The 12,413-nt window shown below is 40.7% G+C and overlaps 1 protein-coding gene across 1 annotated transcript in view; it reads right to left on the bottom strand.

Moving 5' to 3' along the window:
- grin2ab (glutamate receptor, ionotropic, N-methyl D-aspartate 2A, b) overlaps positions 1-12,413 on the bottom strand; it is an 88,362-nt gene that overhangs the window by 55,213 nt on the left and 20,736 nt on the right. Inside the window, exons 2-3 of the mRNA XM_040146461.1 lie at positions 12,074-12,298; positions 11,801-11,959 (exon numbers count right to left, since the gene is read on the bottom strand). Coding sequence (XP_040002395.1) covers positions 11,801-11,959; positions 12,074-12,295 — 381 coding nt within the window. The 5' untranslated portion in view covers positions 12,296-12,298. The remainder of the gene's footprint in view (positions 1-11,800; positions 11,960-12,073; positions 12,299-12,413) is intronic.

Below are 12,413 nucleotides of genomic sequence, written 5' to 3'. Positions count from 1 at the left end.
AGCGGTGCGTTTGAGGTTGAGTAGAGATGACTGCTGACAGTGATTCGTCAACACTCACGCGCACACACTTTTTCATAAACACTCACAAAAAACAGAGGTGCAAAGACAGTAGGTCCAGGTAGGGTAATTCTCTACCTGTGTGCGAGACAGAGGGACCTGTTGGCTGATAGCGACATCCTGCTGTTCCATCACACAGCACAGACAGACAACAGGACACACCAACACAGCCCGTGATGTATGCTAAGCAGCTGCAGCAACTCTGCTGAGGAGAGGCTGACATCTTCTGCAGCCGTTTCCAACAAGCACACAACAATAACTGAGACTCACTGCCAGCACAGGCAGATAAACAGAACACAGAGGCACACAAACAGACAGTTGGACAAGTACTGCTACACTGTCAACCAAAGGAATTTAAGCAAGAAATATCCCGTTTTATGTGACAATTACTATGCTAGGACAAAACACACTTAGATAATGAGTCATAAAATAAAGTTACACATGGATTCAAGTGATGTTGACTGTTTTGGTGTTGGCATCTCATCATCCACCTCATATTGAGTCTGGACATCTGTTACAGGGCCAGACACTTCCTTCCCAATCCAGGCTTGTAACTCTCAGGATGGCTATAGTTCAAGTACATCAATTATCCTCTAGTTCTTGACATAAGTGAGCACAGTGTCATTGCATTGATAATCCATCAGCAGTATTCGGTATTAACCTCCTCTCCTCTGTTCTTAGAGTTTGGTCCGTCTCTGATTCAGAGTTTCTATACCCCTGGGATAATTGAATGGTGCCATGCAGCTTAAAATAAAATAAAAATTAAAGCCACAACACTTAGCATGCCTGTGACGAAGCATTAAGTGGTACTGGATTTTATAGTGACAGTAAACATAACAGAAACTGGTTACCCGCAGTGCCAGTAATATTTTTCTGACTTCAACCCTATTGCTTTATACTGTATAAATCAAAGAAGTGACACATCATTTGCCTGTTATCACTGTGGCCAGATGTAGCAGAGTAGTTAAAATCCAGTGATATATTTTGACTTCAGTTGATGGTGAAAGAGCTACAGGGTGAATTTTTTTGGGTGATAAGATTTGTTTCCTTCCCTCCAACTCTGACGAACTAAGGGCACTCGAGTTGACATCGGCATTTCGGACAGCCAAAATGACTTCCCGCTATAAGCACACAGATGATAATATGGATTTTTTCACATTTAATAATATGTTGTAAGCAGTGTCTTGCTGAGGCAGTTTCCAGGGGCATGGACACACAAAAAAAATAAATAAAAGCCTTAACTCTAACTCAACTGAGCCGAAGAGGGTCATGCCCTATGAAAGGGCCAGGGCAGTGCCTGAAAACTTTTGAGTGCCAGTTGAAAAGGGCAATTTGCACCCAAGAGGAAAAAGGGCAAACCATTTCTGCCCCCATGAACGCCACTGGTTGTCAGTGTCAAAGCTGACTTGTGTGAGCCAGACTCACTACTGTGGCAAGAAAGCAGAGGCTTAGGCTGTTGTGACTAGGCAGCAGCACCGTTAGCCAGAACCATAAAGACTGAGCTCTTGTATATCAGTGGTGACTGACAGTATTTTTGCTCCAGCTGCCTGGCCAGTGTCAACATAAACCAACTCACTATGATGCTGAGAGTGTTACCATAGGCTGTTTTTTGTTTTTTTTTGGTGGGTTGTTAATCCAACACCAGTGCAAAGGGATAGCGGTTAGTGTTACAATGGGTGGCTTACAACTTTCTTTAAAGATAACTAAAAGAAAAAACCAACCAGACATGTGTAAACATGAAAAATAAGAATAAAAATCCACAAGAATAAAAATTAATGACAAGCTATGTGGTTTGATACAAAATAAACATTTATTTAAGTATCCCTGACACACCAGTAAGATGTTCGCAGAATAAAATGTGTAAAACCCTGAGAACTCTTGCTGGTCAGGGAACATGGCCTGAAAAAGCTTGCGTGTGTTTTCACATGACTTAGGAATAGTGAGAACTAGCCACCTTTAGCGCCCACGGTACCTCTGCAGCTTTGTTTCCGGACACAGCTCCCAAAATGGTCCCTCGTTTGATGGTGGACGAGAGGGAAGCACTCCAGCTGGCAGTGCGTGTCACGTTGGGTGAGAAAGCCAGTGATGGGGTTGATTCACACGCAGCAGCATCCGCCCGGTGCGTAGCTCCTTTAGCATGGCTAGCTAGCGCTGCCCCTCCCATGTTTTAAATGTCTAACATATTACTACAGAGTCCACATTATGCACACCACAGGTCCTGGTCTTTCTCCAGACCTGCCTTACACTTGTCCAAATGAAGCCAGACATTATTAAATCAGCATTTTCTTGGCATTGCGGGAATTTACATCACGTCAAACTACAAGCTGCAACTCAGGTCGGACTCTGATGTCGAGTGATCTAACTGATCTGCCCGAACACTAAAGTATTGTTTAACCAAAGTAAATTTTTCTCGATCTTAACTGAACCACATATACTCTATTAAACAGGCATTTGGGAAGCAAAGGATTCTGGGTTTGTTTATTTTTCCAAAACTCCTCCAGGCCTGGAAATAGCTATTTTTAAATTTTTTATGACCGTTCAAACCCTGAATAGCTCTCAGATCCTCTTTCATACATTGATTCCTGTCTCATTACAGTCTGCAAACCATTGCTCTTTTGCGGAGCGGTCCATACTTCAACAGATGAGGTTAACTAAAAGTGAATAATTGCACACAGCTAATAAGCTAATAAGCATATCCTTCATTTTGGACTTTCGGAGTTTTACCAATTTAAATGCTGGTCCGACCAGGCCTTAAAGCAATTAACAACTCAGTAATGTAAGGATGTGCATGTTTTAGTAGCCTACCACTGATTGTGTATGGTCAGCAACATAACTGGTTGTTTGATATTGTTGTAATTGCTAGAAATGGATTACACACAATGGGGATTTTAGTTTCTCCGCCTGAACCAACCCCAATGCATTTAAAGCAGCCATTGTTTGGTGGCTACATTTGGTTGCAAATATGCATTAATGTGTGTACTTGCCAGCCGAGCATAAATGCATGCTTTCTATAGGTGGACATGATTAGGGGCTTATACTGACAGCAAGGTAAATACACTCATTTTGCAAATTGGCCTGGTCTTGATAATCGCTCGTACAATGATCACTGCTACACACAGGCACTGAGGGACAGGCTCTTTGTGTAGGTAAACTGTCTCTGGGACTATAAAAGGCACTACATGGGTAACAACTTTAATGGATTTGGTTGACTTCATGTCCACATTATTAGATGCAAATTTTTTTTCCCCTTAAAGCATTAATGTGCTATTGGGTATGTGCAGAGTGGGGGCATAGTGGTGCGATTTTTGCCTGGAGCCTAAAGCAGCTTTTTTAAAGCAGAAGTGTTGCTGTTCTCTCATCCTCCATTCAGCAATATTCAGATACAATGCAAAACAATTTTTGTACACTGTCTACATCTATAGTTTTCCCAGAAAAGAAAAACGGGATCTCCCTCTGTTGCCCTGGGCAGAGTGTGGAGAAACATGTAACTACTTTTTTCTTCCCAGATTTTGTCTTTTTTATCATCAACATTTTATTAATAGCTATAGTACTACAACATTGAAAACCTCATCAGTGATAGCAGCAAAAATGATTGCAGCAAATATAAATGTGTGTAACTGGGGCTCTGCATTCAGACCCATGAAACCACAACGCAAACCAAAAGACCAGAAATGCAATAACAGAATTATTCTCACAGGGTTTTTGTTATCTTACTGCCGTTCCTCAGTTGCATTCTGCTTGAATTTGTATTTTTTTTGGCACTCAGTAGCTCACAATCATATCCTTAAAATGCAGGATATTTTTTTTTATCTTTTCAGTGCAGTAATTTAGTCGAAGGAGAGACACAAACATGTATTTAACTTCAATTTGTTTAATTATTTTGAGAAGCTATCTCCCACATTGATCTTTTTAAAGCTGTGAGGTCTAGTCAGTAATCTGTCAGTTGGTTGAATGCTTATTTAACACATTTTTAAGTAGATGTGGTATTTACTGATGCATCCTAATGCACAATTGAGATAGTTTGAGCTAAAGATCTTTTCATCAGAGTTGAATTGGTAGGTAACAGCTGGGGATCAAGTTTATTATCTGCCAGCCACTGACAAGAGCAAACACTGTAACAGCCCAGAAGGCACGCAGCTGGCCATCAACGTCATTTGACGTTGATATTTAATTGGATGTAGGTTGTGACATCGAGTGACCAAAATCCAGTGTCAGAAAGACGTTTAATGCCAACGTCAATTTGACATAGAATACTGACAACTGCTTACGTTGATAGTTTGTTGGTTTTAAGTTGTGTTGTTAAACAACTAAAATCCAGCGTCTTCCAAGCGTTGTAGCCCTTTGGTGGCGCTATCTACTTTTCTAATTTGTTTTATTTTATGTTATTTTATTACATTTTATACATTTTTTTGTAGAGGATGATGAAAAATATTAAACATAAATGATGCTGTTTGATGTACTATACCAGTTAGCTGAGAGCTTACTTGGCAGATGTGTCCTTCCACTGCAGATGGCGATTTCATTGTGCATTTAGGTTAAGTCAATGTTTGTTCATCAAGTCTATGCGATATTCATATACATAGTATTATGCAGGTTTGTTTTTAAGGGTAACCATTGAATGACCTGCACCATAGGTCAGTTTTTAAGTGTGTATTTTTTAGCCCCCTCGATATACATGAAGGTGCTCCAAAAAAACAGATGGAGAGAAAGTATGTTTCTTTCCATTTTGGCCTACTGTCTACACTAAACCAACATGTTTGATATCACTAAACTGAACTATCTTAAATTTCAATATCGCCAGTCATCCGATATATTGTAGATGTTATTGTTAAAGAAATAGTTAAATATTTTTGGAAATACGCTCATGTTTTCTTGCCAAGAGTTAGAATATCTATAGCTTAATAATAAACACTTTATATATAATTTGTTTAATTTGTACAAAAAAATGGACTGGAGGAACATGAACAGGTCTCAAGAAAGTCACTGCACCTGGCCAAGAAATAGTCTTGCATGTAACCCAACATAAAAACACAAGTTTGTCATTTTTACACTTTGGTTTTTGTACAAATTCAGCAAACAAGATATTGCCATCGACAGATATGAGAATGGTATCGATCTTTTCATCTAATTCATCCACCAGAAAGCAAATAGGCTTTCTTTGAAAATGTCAAACTATTAGTTTAAGCTACATTTATGTTGATCATGCAAGATGACTCCAAAATCATAAAAAAAATTTGATGATATCTGATATTTGATATCTGAATTTGATTTGAGTGACATTGCAGCCCAGCAGCACAGCAGTTCCTGGTTATTTGACCCGCTATGAAAACACTATTTTCTGTGTGTTCAGTTCTCACACAATAGAATTAGAAAAATATATAAATGAGGACAACTACATCGTAAATTCGGCTGCATGAAACACAGCATAAGTGATCAGAGAATGTTTTAAGCAGCTGTGATTCAGCAGAGTAATCAGGCTGTGTGTGTCCTGCTGCTTAGCCAGATGTTGACTGTGAATCGCAGTTTTGTTTGTCGACCAAAATAAGACAATGAAATAGAGAATTAACCGTTTTTTCCTATTTTTCCGGCATTTTAGTCTGGATGAGGACCACTACAAAAGCAACCTGAAAACGCTAGTGTGGACATACTGTACGTCATTTTTACACATTAACAGCATTTCAAAATTGCCCATCTTAGTGCGGAGGTTGTTGGAGTTGGTAGTTCTGAGACAAGGATATTAATCTGTCAGCTTCACAGCTTCCAGTTGTGTGCTGCCCAGCAAAGCTGGAAGGAACTGGGCATCAAAATCTGTGGTGTAAACGCAGCCAGAGAACCTTAGCAGCCAGCAGAACAGAACTAAATGCTGTAGTCTGGTTTAGTCACACACACACACACACACACACACACACACACACACACACACACACACACACACACACACACACACACACACACACAAAAACCCATCATCCAATCTTGATTCACAGGGGTTCAAGGCTAGCAAGATTTCCCAAAGCCGTCTAACATAGCTGGCTGTTCCTCTCACAGCCCGAGCTACCAGAGAATAACAACCGTGGATGCAAGAGCGGGAAGACACGAGAAGACTGAAAGACATGACAAAATAAAAAGACAGAAAAGAAGGACTGGGTGGCAGTGGAGAAGGAGAAAGAGGGAAACAGGAGATGAACATAAGACAGACGCTCAGGGCTGGTGGAGAAATGGAGACACGAAGAAAGTAAAAGCTAGAGAACAAGAGAAAAAATTAGATGGGAAACTGGGGAAGGACTTAGGCTGTGAATGACACAGCAGTGTATATTCTGTAAGTGACAGCAGGTGAGAATAGCAGGTGTTAAATATTAAAGCGACTCAGCAGAGAACCTGGCCGAATGGCTCCTACTGATATGGGACATCCCAGGCTGGGACACATACAGTCAAGTGCACACACATATGTGCACATGCACGCACGCAAATACGCAGACACCAACAGCAGCATCCCACCACAGTGGCAGAGCAAAGCAGAAAGAACATGCATGTTTAATTCACAACCTTCCATTTCAGCATGTTCGTGTTCTTATGCTACACAGTGTGACCCCCAAGCCCCACCCTCTATCCCCCACACACCAAGAAGAACGAAGTCAAAAGAAAAGATGAAAAAGGAAAATGAGTGAACACATATGGGGGTGAGGGAAAGCCAGCAACATTTCATATTTCCCAAAGCGGTCCCTCTGTAATGGCAGTACAACATTCCAAACTAATCCGGTTCCTCTCCTGGGCGTACACATGCCCTTTCTCCCCATCAATTCCGTGTTCCCTAAACACGCCTCCCTTCTCACAGCACACCATGGCACTTCCCGCAGATTATTTCTGACTGTTCCACACTGACATGCATTATATGGAATGATGAGGAGGCAGAGACAGAGAGAGACAGGGAGAGAGGACCTGTTGCAACATTGATCCATTTGTTTTCATTTAGGGGAAAAAAAAAATGGGTTTGGCAAACAAAATGGACGATTATTTGATTTGTTAGAGCTGAACCAATTGGGGTAGAATTTATTTTGAACATTGCCAATTCTGGCAGAGGTACAGGGAGAAGAGTGTAGGCAAAAACAAACACTGGAATGCAAAAGCAATATTAGTGTCAGCAAGTTTTCCAGGGTTTCAATGTTTTGTCCTAAATCACATATAATAAACAAAGGTAACTTATGCAGACGTTATCTTGTTAATGTATTCCTGAGCATGTATTCCTGTGTGTGAGCATGTGTAAGTCATCTGAGGACATTTGCACACACTGTTCATGTTAAACATCTGTGAAAGCTGTTTATGTGGGGGTCTGGGGTCTACTTCATGTGAACTGCGGTTTGTTTGCAGCAGGCAGCGGATGAGATTTAATTTCGGTCCACGAGTTAAAATGAGGGTGTGGAGAAACCATCTAGGGTACTGGTGTTTTGTTTTGTTTTTGTTTGGGGGATGGTGGGTGGGGGGGTGTATCTGGGGGCAACTGCTACAGGATCCCCCTGGCGCAAAGCTTTTCCTTAATATATTATATACGATAATATATTAATTACAAATATACATATTACAATTGTTACTGAATTATTATAAAAACCACACATATTGGTGAATTTGATCTCAAATGATAGGTTAGTTAATAAGCGGAACCCAAAGTAAAACCTCAACTACGGCAACAAAAAGCTCAAGTGCAGCCCTGGTAATTGGAACCACACCACCCACAACTAAACAATAAAACACTGTGTTTGACACCACTTGAAATGAACACATTTTTCCCCAGTTGATAAGCAGCTGAAAAATACTCCAGTCTCTGGGAAAAACACTCGGATTGCACCTGAGCTCGGAAGACACAAGCTGAGTAAACTCAAGAAAATCTTTACAAATAAAACTGTCCTTTTCTAAAACCTGACGAGTCCTAGCAGTAAGTTACTGGTCTCCACAATCTTGTTTTCAGGCATGCCTTCAATGCCTGCTCCTGTTTATGTGACAGTGTGTGACAGCTATGCAGCCAGCTACTGATAAAAATGACAACTGGAGAAAGCCTTTAGTTGAAATGTGACATAATCAAGTTTGCATTTTGGCAGCTTAATGCTGCTTTAACACCAAGCATTTCACACTTGCACTACCCACCTCCACATATATCCATTATTTTAGAGCACTTGCCTGCCTGCTCAAGTTTTTTTTCTTTATTTTCTTTGCACCGTCTTCTTCCGTTTTTTGATCTCCATCTAAAACATGATATGCGAGGAACTACTGTACTTAGCCAGGATTCTCAAGGCACCACAGGATGAGCCCCTATAGACTTGATTGTGACATTGACAGTTAATGTGTGAGTATGGGGAGAGAGAGAGAGCACGGGGCTCTACTCGGTCCGGCTGCAGAAAGCGCAATATTGTTTGTTAGCCCACAGTAATCAGGCTGAATTGTTACCAGCCCGCTGGGATTTCTTCTTCTTCGATCCTCCAGATTACCACCACACCACTGACAACAGGTATGGCAGCAGAAGAATTACATGGAGCCAGATTTTTTTTCATAGCAAAATACGTTTGTCGGGTTTGGTCCGTTTCATTCCAACCATTCACACTATTGGAGATTACATGTGTATCATATAGTGAAATCATAGAGAGGAGCTAATTTAGCTGAGGACACTGCTACAATAGAGCAGGGTCATTGTGATGAGCGCCGAGCACAAAATATGTGTCGGCCTCAATGAGACTCCTCATCACCTCTGTAATTGTCTGCTTTGGGGCTGTCACCAGTCCAGACAGAAACACGCTACAGTGCACCATCATGGCTGGTTGCTGAAATGAATCATTGATTAATCAATTAGTTAATCAAGAGGAAATTAATTGCCAACAATTATGATAATCAGTTAATCCTTTGAATTATTTATCAAGCAAAAAAAAATCAAGCCCAAACCTTTGCTGGCTGCAGCTTCTAATATGTGACATTTTGCTGGTTCTGTCTGTTTTATATCACTATAAATTTAATATCTTTAGGTTCTGGACTGTTGGTCAGAGACAACAAGCAATTTCAGGACATCGCTTTTGGATCTGGGAGATGGCGGTGGGCAGTTTATTTTTCTCCATCTTTATGATAATTTAATAACTTTTTAATTAGACAATTACAGTCTATCCATCTATTCAGAGATACATATAGAACCCTTTACTGTAACAAAACAAAAGCACAGCTGGTGTTACAGTACAACACATGCTCACACACCCTCAAAAATGAAAACAAACACCACCAGGTTTTGAGAGGACTACAGTGTAATTAATGAAGTCAGATATAGTCAGCTCTGGCAATAATAATTAGGCAGAAAGGGAACCAAGTCCAGACTAGAGGGGTCCCCTGCATCTATGACTGGTTGTTATACCTTAATGAGTCCTTTAGTCTGTCATGTAGAGTTTAGGTCAATATCTCAAATGATAGTATTCTTAACACCACTCTTCCAATGAAGGAGTATCTTTAGTCTTTCTTAGAACTCAAATAAGCTTTGCATTGCCTTTTTTTTTGTGTGTGTGTGTTAGGTAGTTGTTTGTTTTTTGTTTTGTTTTTTTGCACAGTCCACCTTAGCAGCCAATGAACACTGATAACTCAAAATCACACCCACATATGTAATTTAATATTCAATCCATATATGTCAAGGTGACCACTTCACTTCTCTACAAATGTCTATTTTCTTGAGCATTTCCAAAACATGTGTGCATATGTACAAATTACAAAAGAATAATGCAAATGGTGTATTATTTCAAGTTGTGTCTCTCTATCAATATTACAGCTAAGAAAAGTGAATGTGTTCTCTACAATTGATTTTCATATACTGTCTTCTACATGATTGATGGACAGTTTTCAGTTTTTTCTGACATTTAATAGAATAAACAATTAATCAATTAATCCAAAGAAATCACAGGATACAGATGAGGGAAGTCATCAATATCCTCTCCCACCTTTTACCCACATATTTGAACTATTTCCTTCAGGCAGGTGCAGTCTGACCAATCTAACAACAATGCTTTTTCAATGATTTGCTGACTCACTGAGGTTCCATACCTGCCTGCCACAGTGAGCTGCTTTTGCCCTCAATTAAACCGGGCAGGAAGACTTTTATATTTACAGGACAGGCTGGTTAGTTACACGCTACACACACTCACACTCACACCTGCTGCCAGCGATGACCCCACTCTTGAACTGTTGGCCACCCAACACTTCACTCAGAGCAGTTAGGGGTTAAGTACCGAGTTTAATGGCACTTCCACAGCAGTGATTGAAGGCAGGAAAAACAAAATGTATGTCATGGTCATCCACGCCCTCCCTGCAGTGGCTCTATACACCCACCCTCAAGTTTGAGAGTCACTGTTATATACTCAGTAGGCGGTTCAAGCCGGGTAACCCTCACATTGCAACCCCACTCTCCCAACTTTCAGCCAGCTCTCACTGTTTCTCTTACCTTCCACCCTCTCTCTGTCTGTCTCTTTTTCTTGTGTCTTCTCTCACACACACACACTGCATCCCCCATCAACTAGCACTTCAAAAGGCTGGTGTATTGTGGCAGTTATTGGTTCCTGTGTTTTGGCTGCTGTGCCCTGAGAGATTTAAAAGCTAAAGATTCAGTTGTGTTTTTATCAAAGCTTCTTCAGTCTGTCTGTCAGTCAGCGAGGTCTACAGAGCCAGTACCAGAGAGAGAATTCTGCTAAGAAAGAGTTGTACATCACTGACTTTGCACTGAGCATCACGCCAAAATAAAACAAAACTCCAAACTTAAAGGCTATATTCTCTTTTTTCTTTCAAAAACTAGGAATTATTTTTTTCTCGGATCCCACTGAGCAACAGATATGATACAACTACATACAGAACAGGAATTCTTTTTTTTTTTAGGCTTTGCATAGCGCAGTTTAAGACCAAGCAGAAAATACATTCTTACATATTTAAACAATGCTTGATCATCTGTTAAAATGAAAACAATGTACCAACGAATGCTACATTTTCTATGCAAAGACTTCTTCTGACCCTTTGAATACTGTACTTTTAAATGTGCACTAGGCCTATGTAACCTTTTAAAAAAAAAAAATTTTAATTTTTAATTTAAAAAAATTAAAAAAAATCGCTTAGGGTGATACCAGCCATTGATCCAAAGACTGACTTAAATTCTGCCTACCAACTTACAGTGTTGCCAATGTTTCAACTCTAAACTTAAACAAAAAAATAATCTGAAAGAGCAGCTCTGGTTGCACAAACGAGCTTCCACATCCTCCCAGTGTGTAATTTTCTAATCTACAACAGGCTGACTACAACATCCTCGGACAGTTTATATTTGAAGTAAGTGAACCATGTTCATTTTAAACCCAAAGAACCGCCTAAAAACATCCGTTAAACATCCACTGGAATGAGCTTGAAGTAAGTCACTTGCGGCAAAGATTACACTTATCAAACGCTGTGGTTTGTCATTATTTCATATCCCCACCAGCTTCCTGTATCTCTAAAGTGGACACTTTAAAAAAAAAAAAAAGATTTTCTGTGTTCTGTTTTTTCATGCTGTAGCCTAGTGGGGTATGTTGAATTGTGTGCTGCATTTCAGGTGGGTTGAGTTTCGAAATACCAAGTCAGTCAAAGAAACAAGTGTCTGCCCTCATTGCTAACGTGCCACACACACATAATTGCTAACATGCCACACGCAAACACACACACACATACACACACACACATACTCAATGTTTGTTTCATGGTCACTCACCTTATCAGCCATTATCATCGAAGAGCCTCCGTGGACTCCCAGAACTGGAAGTTGTGTCTGAACGGAGAGGAAATCAAGGATCTGGGCAATGGCCTCCTGGTCGGTGCCATCGGCAAACACAATGCCATGGAGACGAGTGCGTGACAGAAGCTCGCACACCTTGGGACACAGTGAAAGAAACTCAGGTCTCAAACAGAGGTCTGTGTGTGTGTCTGATAGACAGTATGTGTATTTGTATAAGTAGTATTGGTGAAAGTTCAGAGCATTTCTCACCTGCGTAATCACAGACTTTGGGTCTGTCTGATTGATCCTCAGTGCTACCACGGAGATGTCAAGAGCATCATCAGGGCGCCGAGGTGGCCGGAGCTCCTGATCGGAAACAGGGCGGGTCTGGCCCATGATCACACCCACACTGAGCCCTGGAGGCTTCTGGGATGCCACAGGCACCATCACTTGGGAGAGTAGGAGTAACATCCAGCCCACTACACCCATCATACCCTGAAAAAAAAAAACCCACACACAAACACCAAAAATGAAAGAACTGTCTCGTGGAGAAACTGTGACAGTGTGCTTCACAAAACCAAACATTTTCAAACCTGAACTTACATTGCCA

Source organism: Xiphias gladius, chromosome 15 (genome assembly GCF_016859285.1).
Source record: "Xiphias gladius isolate SHS-SW01 ecotype Sanya breed wild chromosome 15, ASM1685928v1, whole genome shotgun sequence".
Classification (NCBI taxonomy): Eukaryota; Metazoa; Chordata; class Actinopteri; order Istiophoriformes; family Xiphiidae; genus Xiphias; species Xiphias gladius.
Note: the sequence above shows the minus strand (reverse complement) of the source record. Positions and strands in the feature narration are given on the sequence as shown.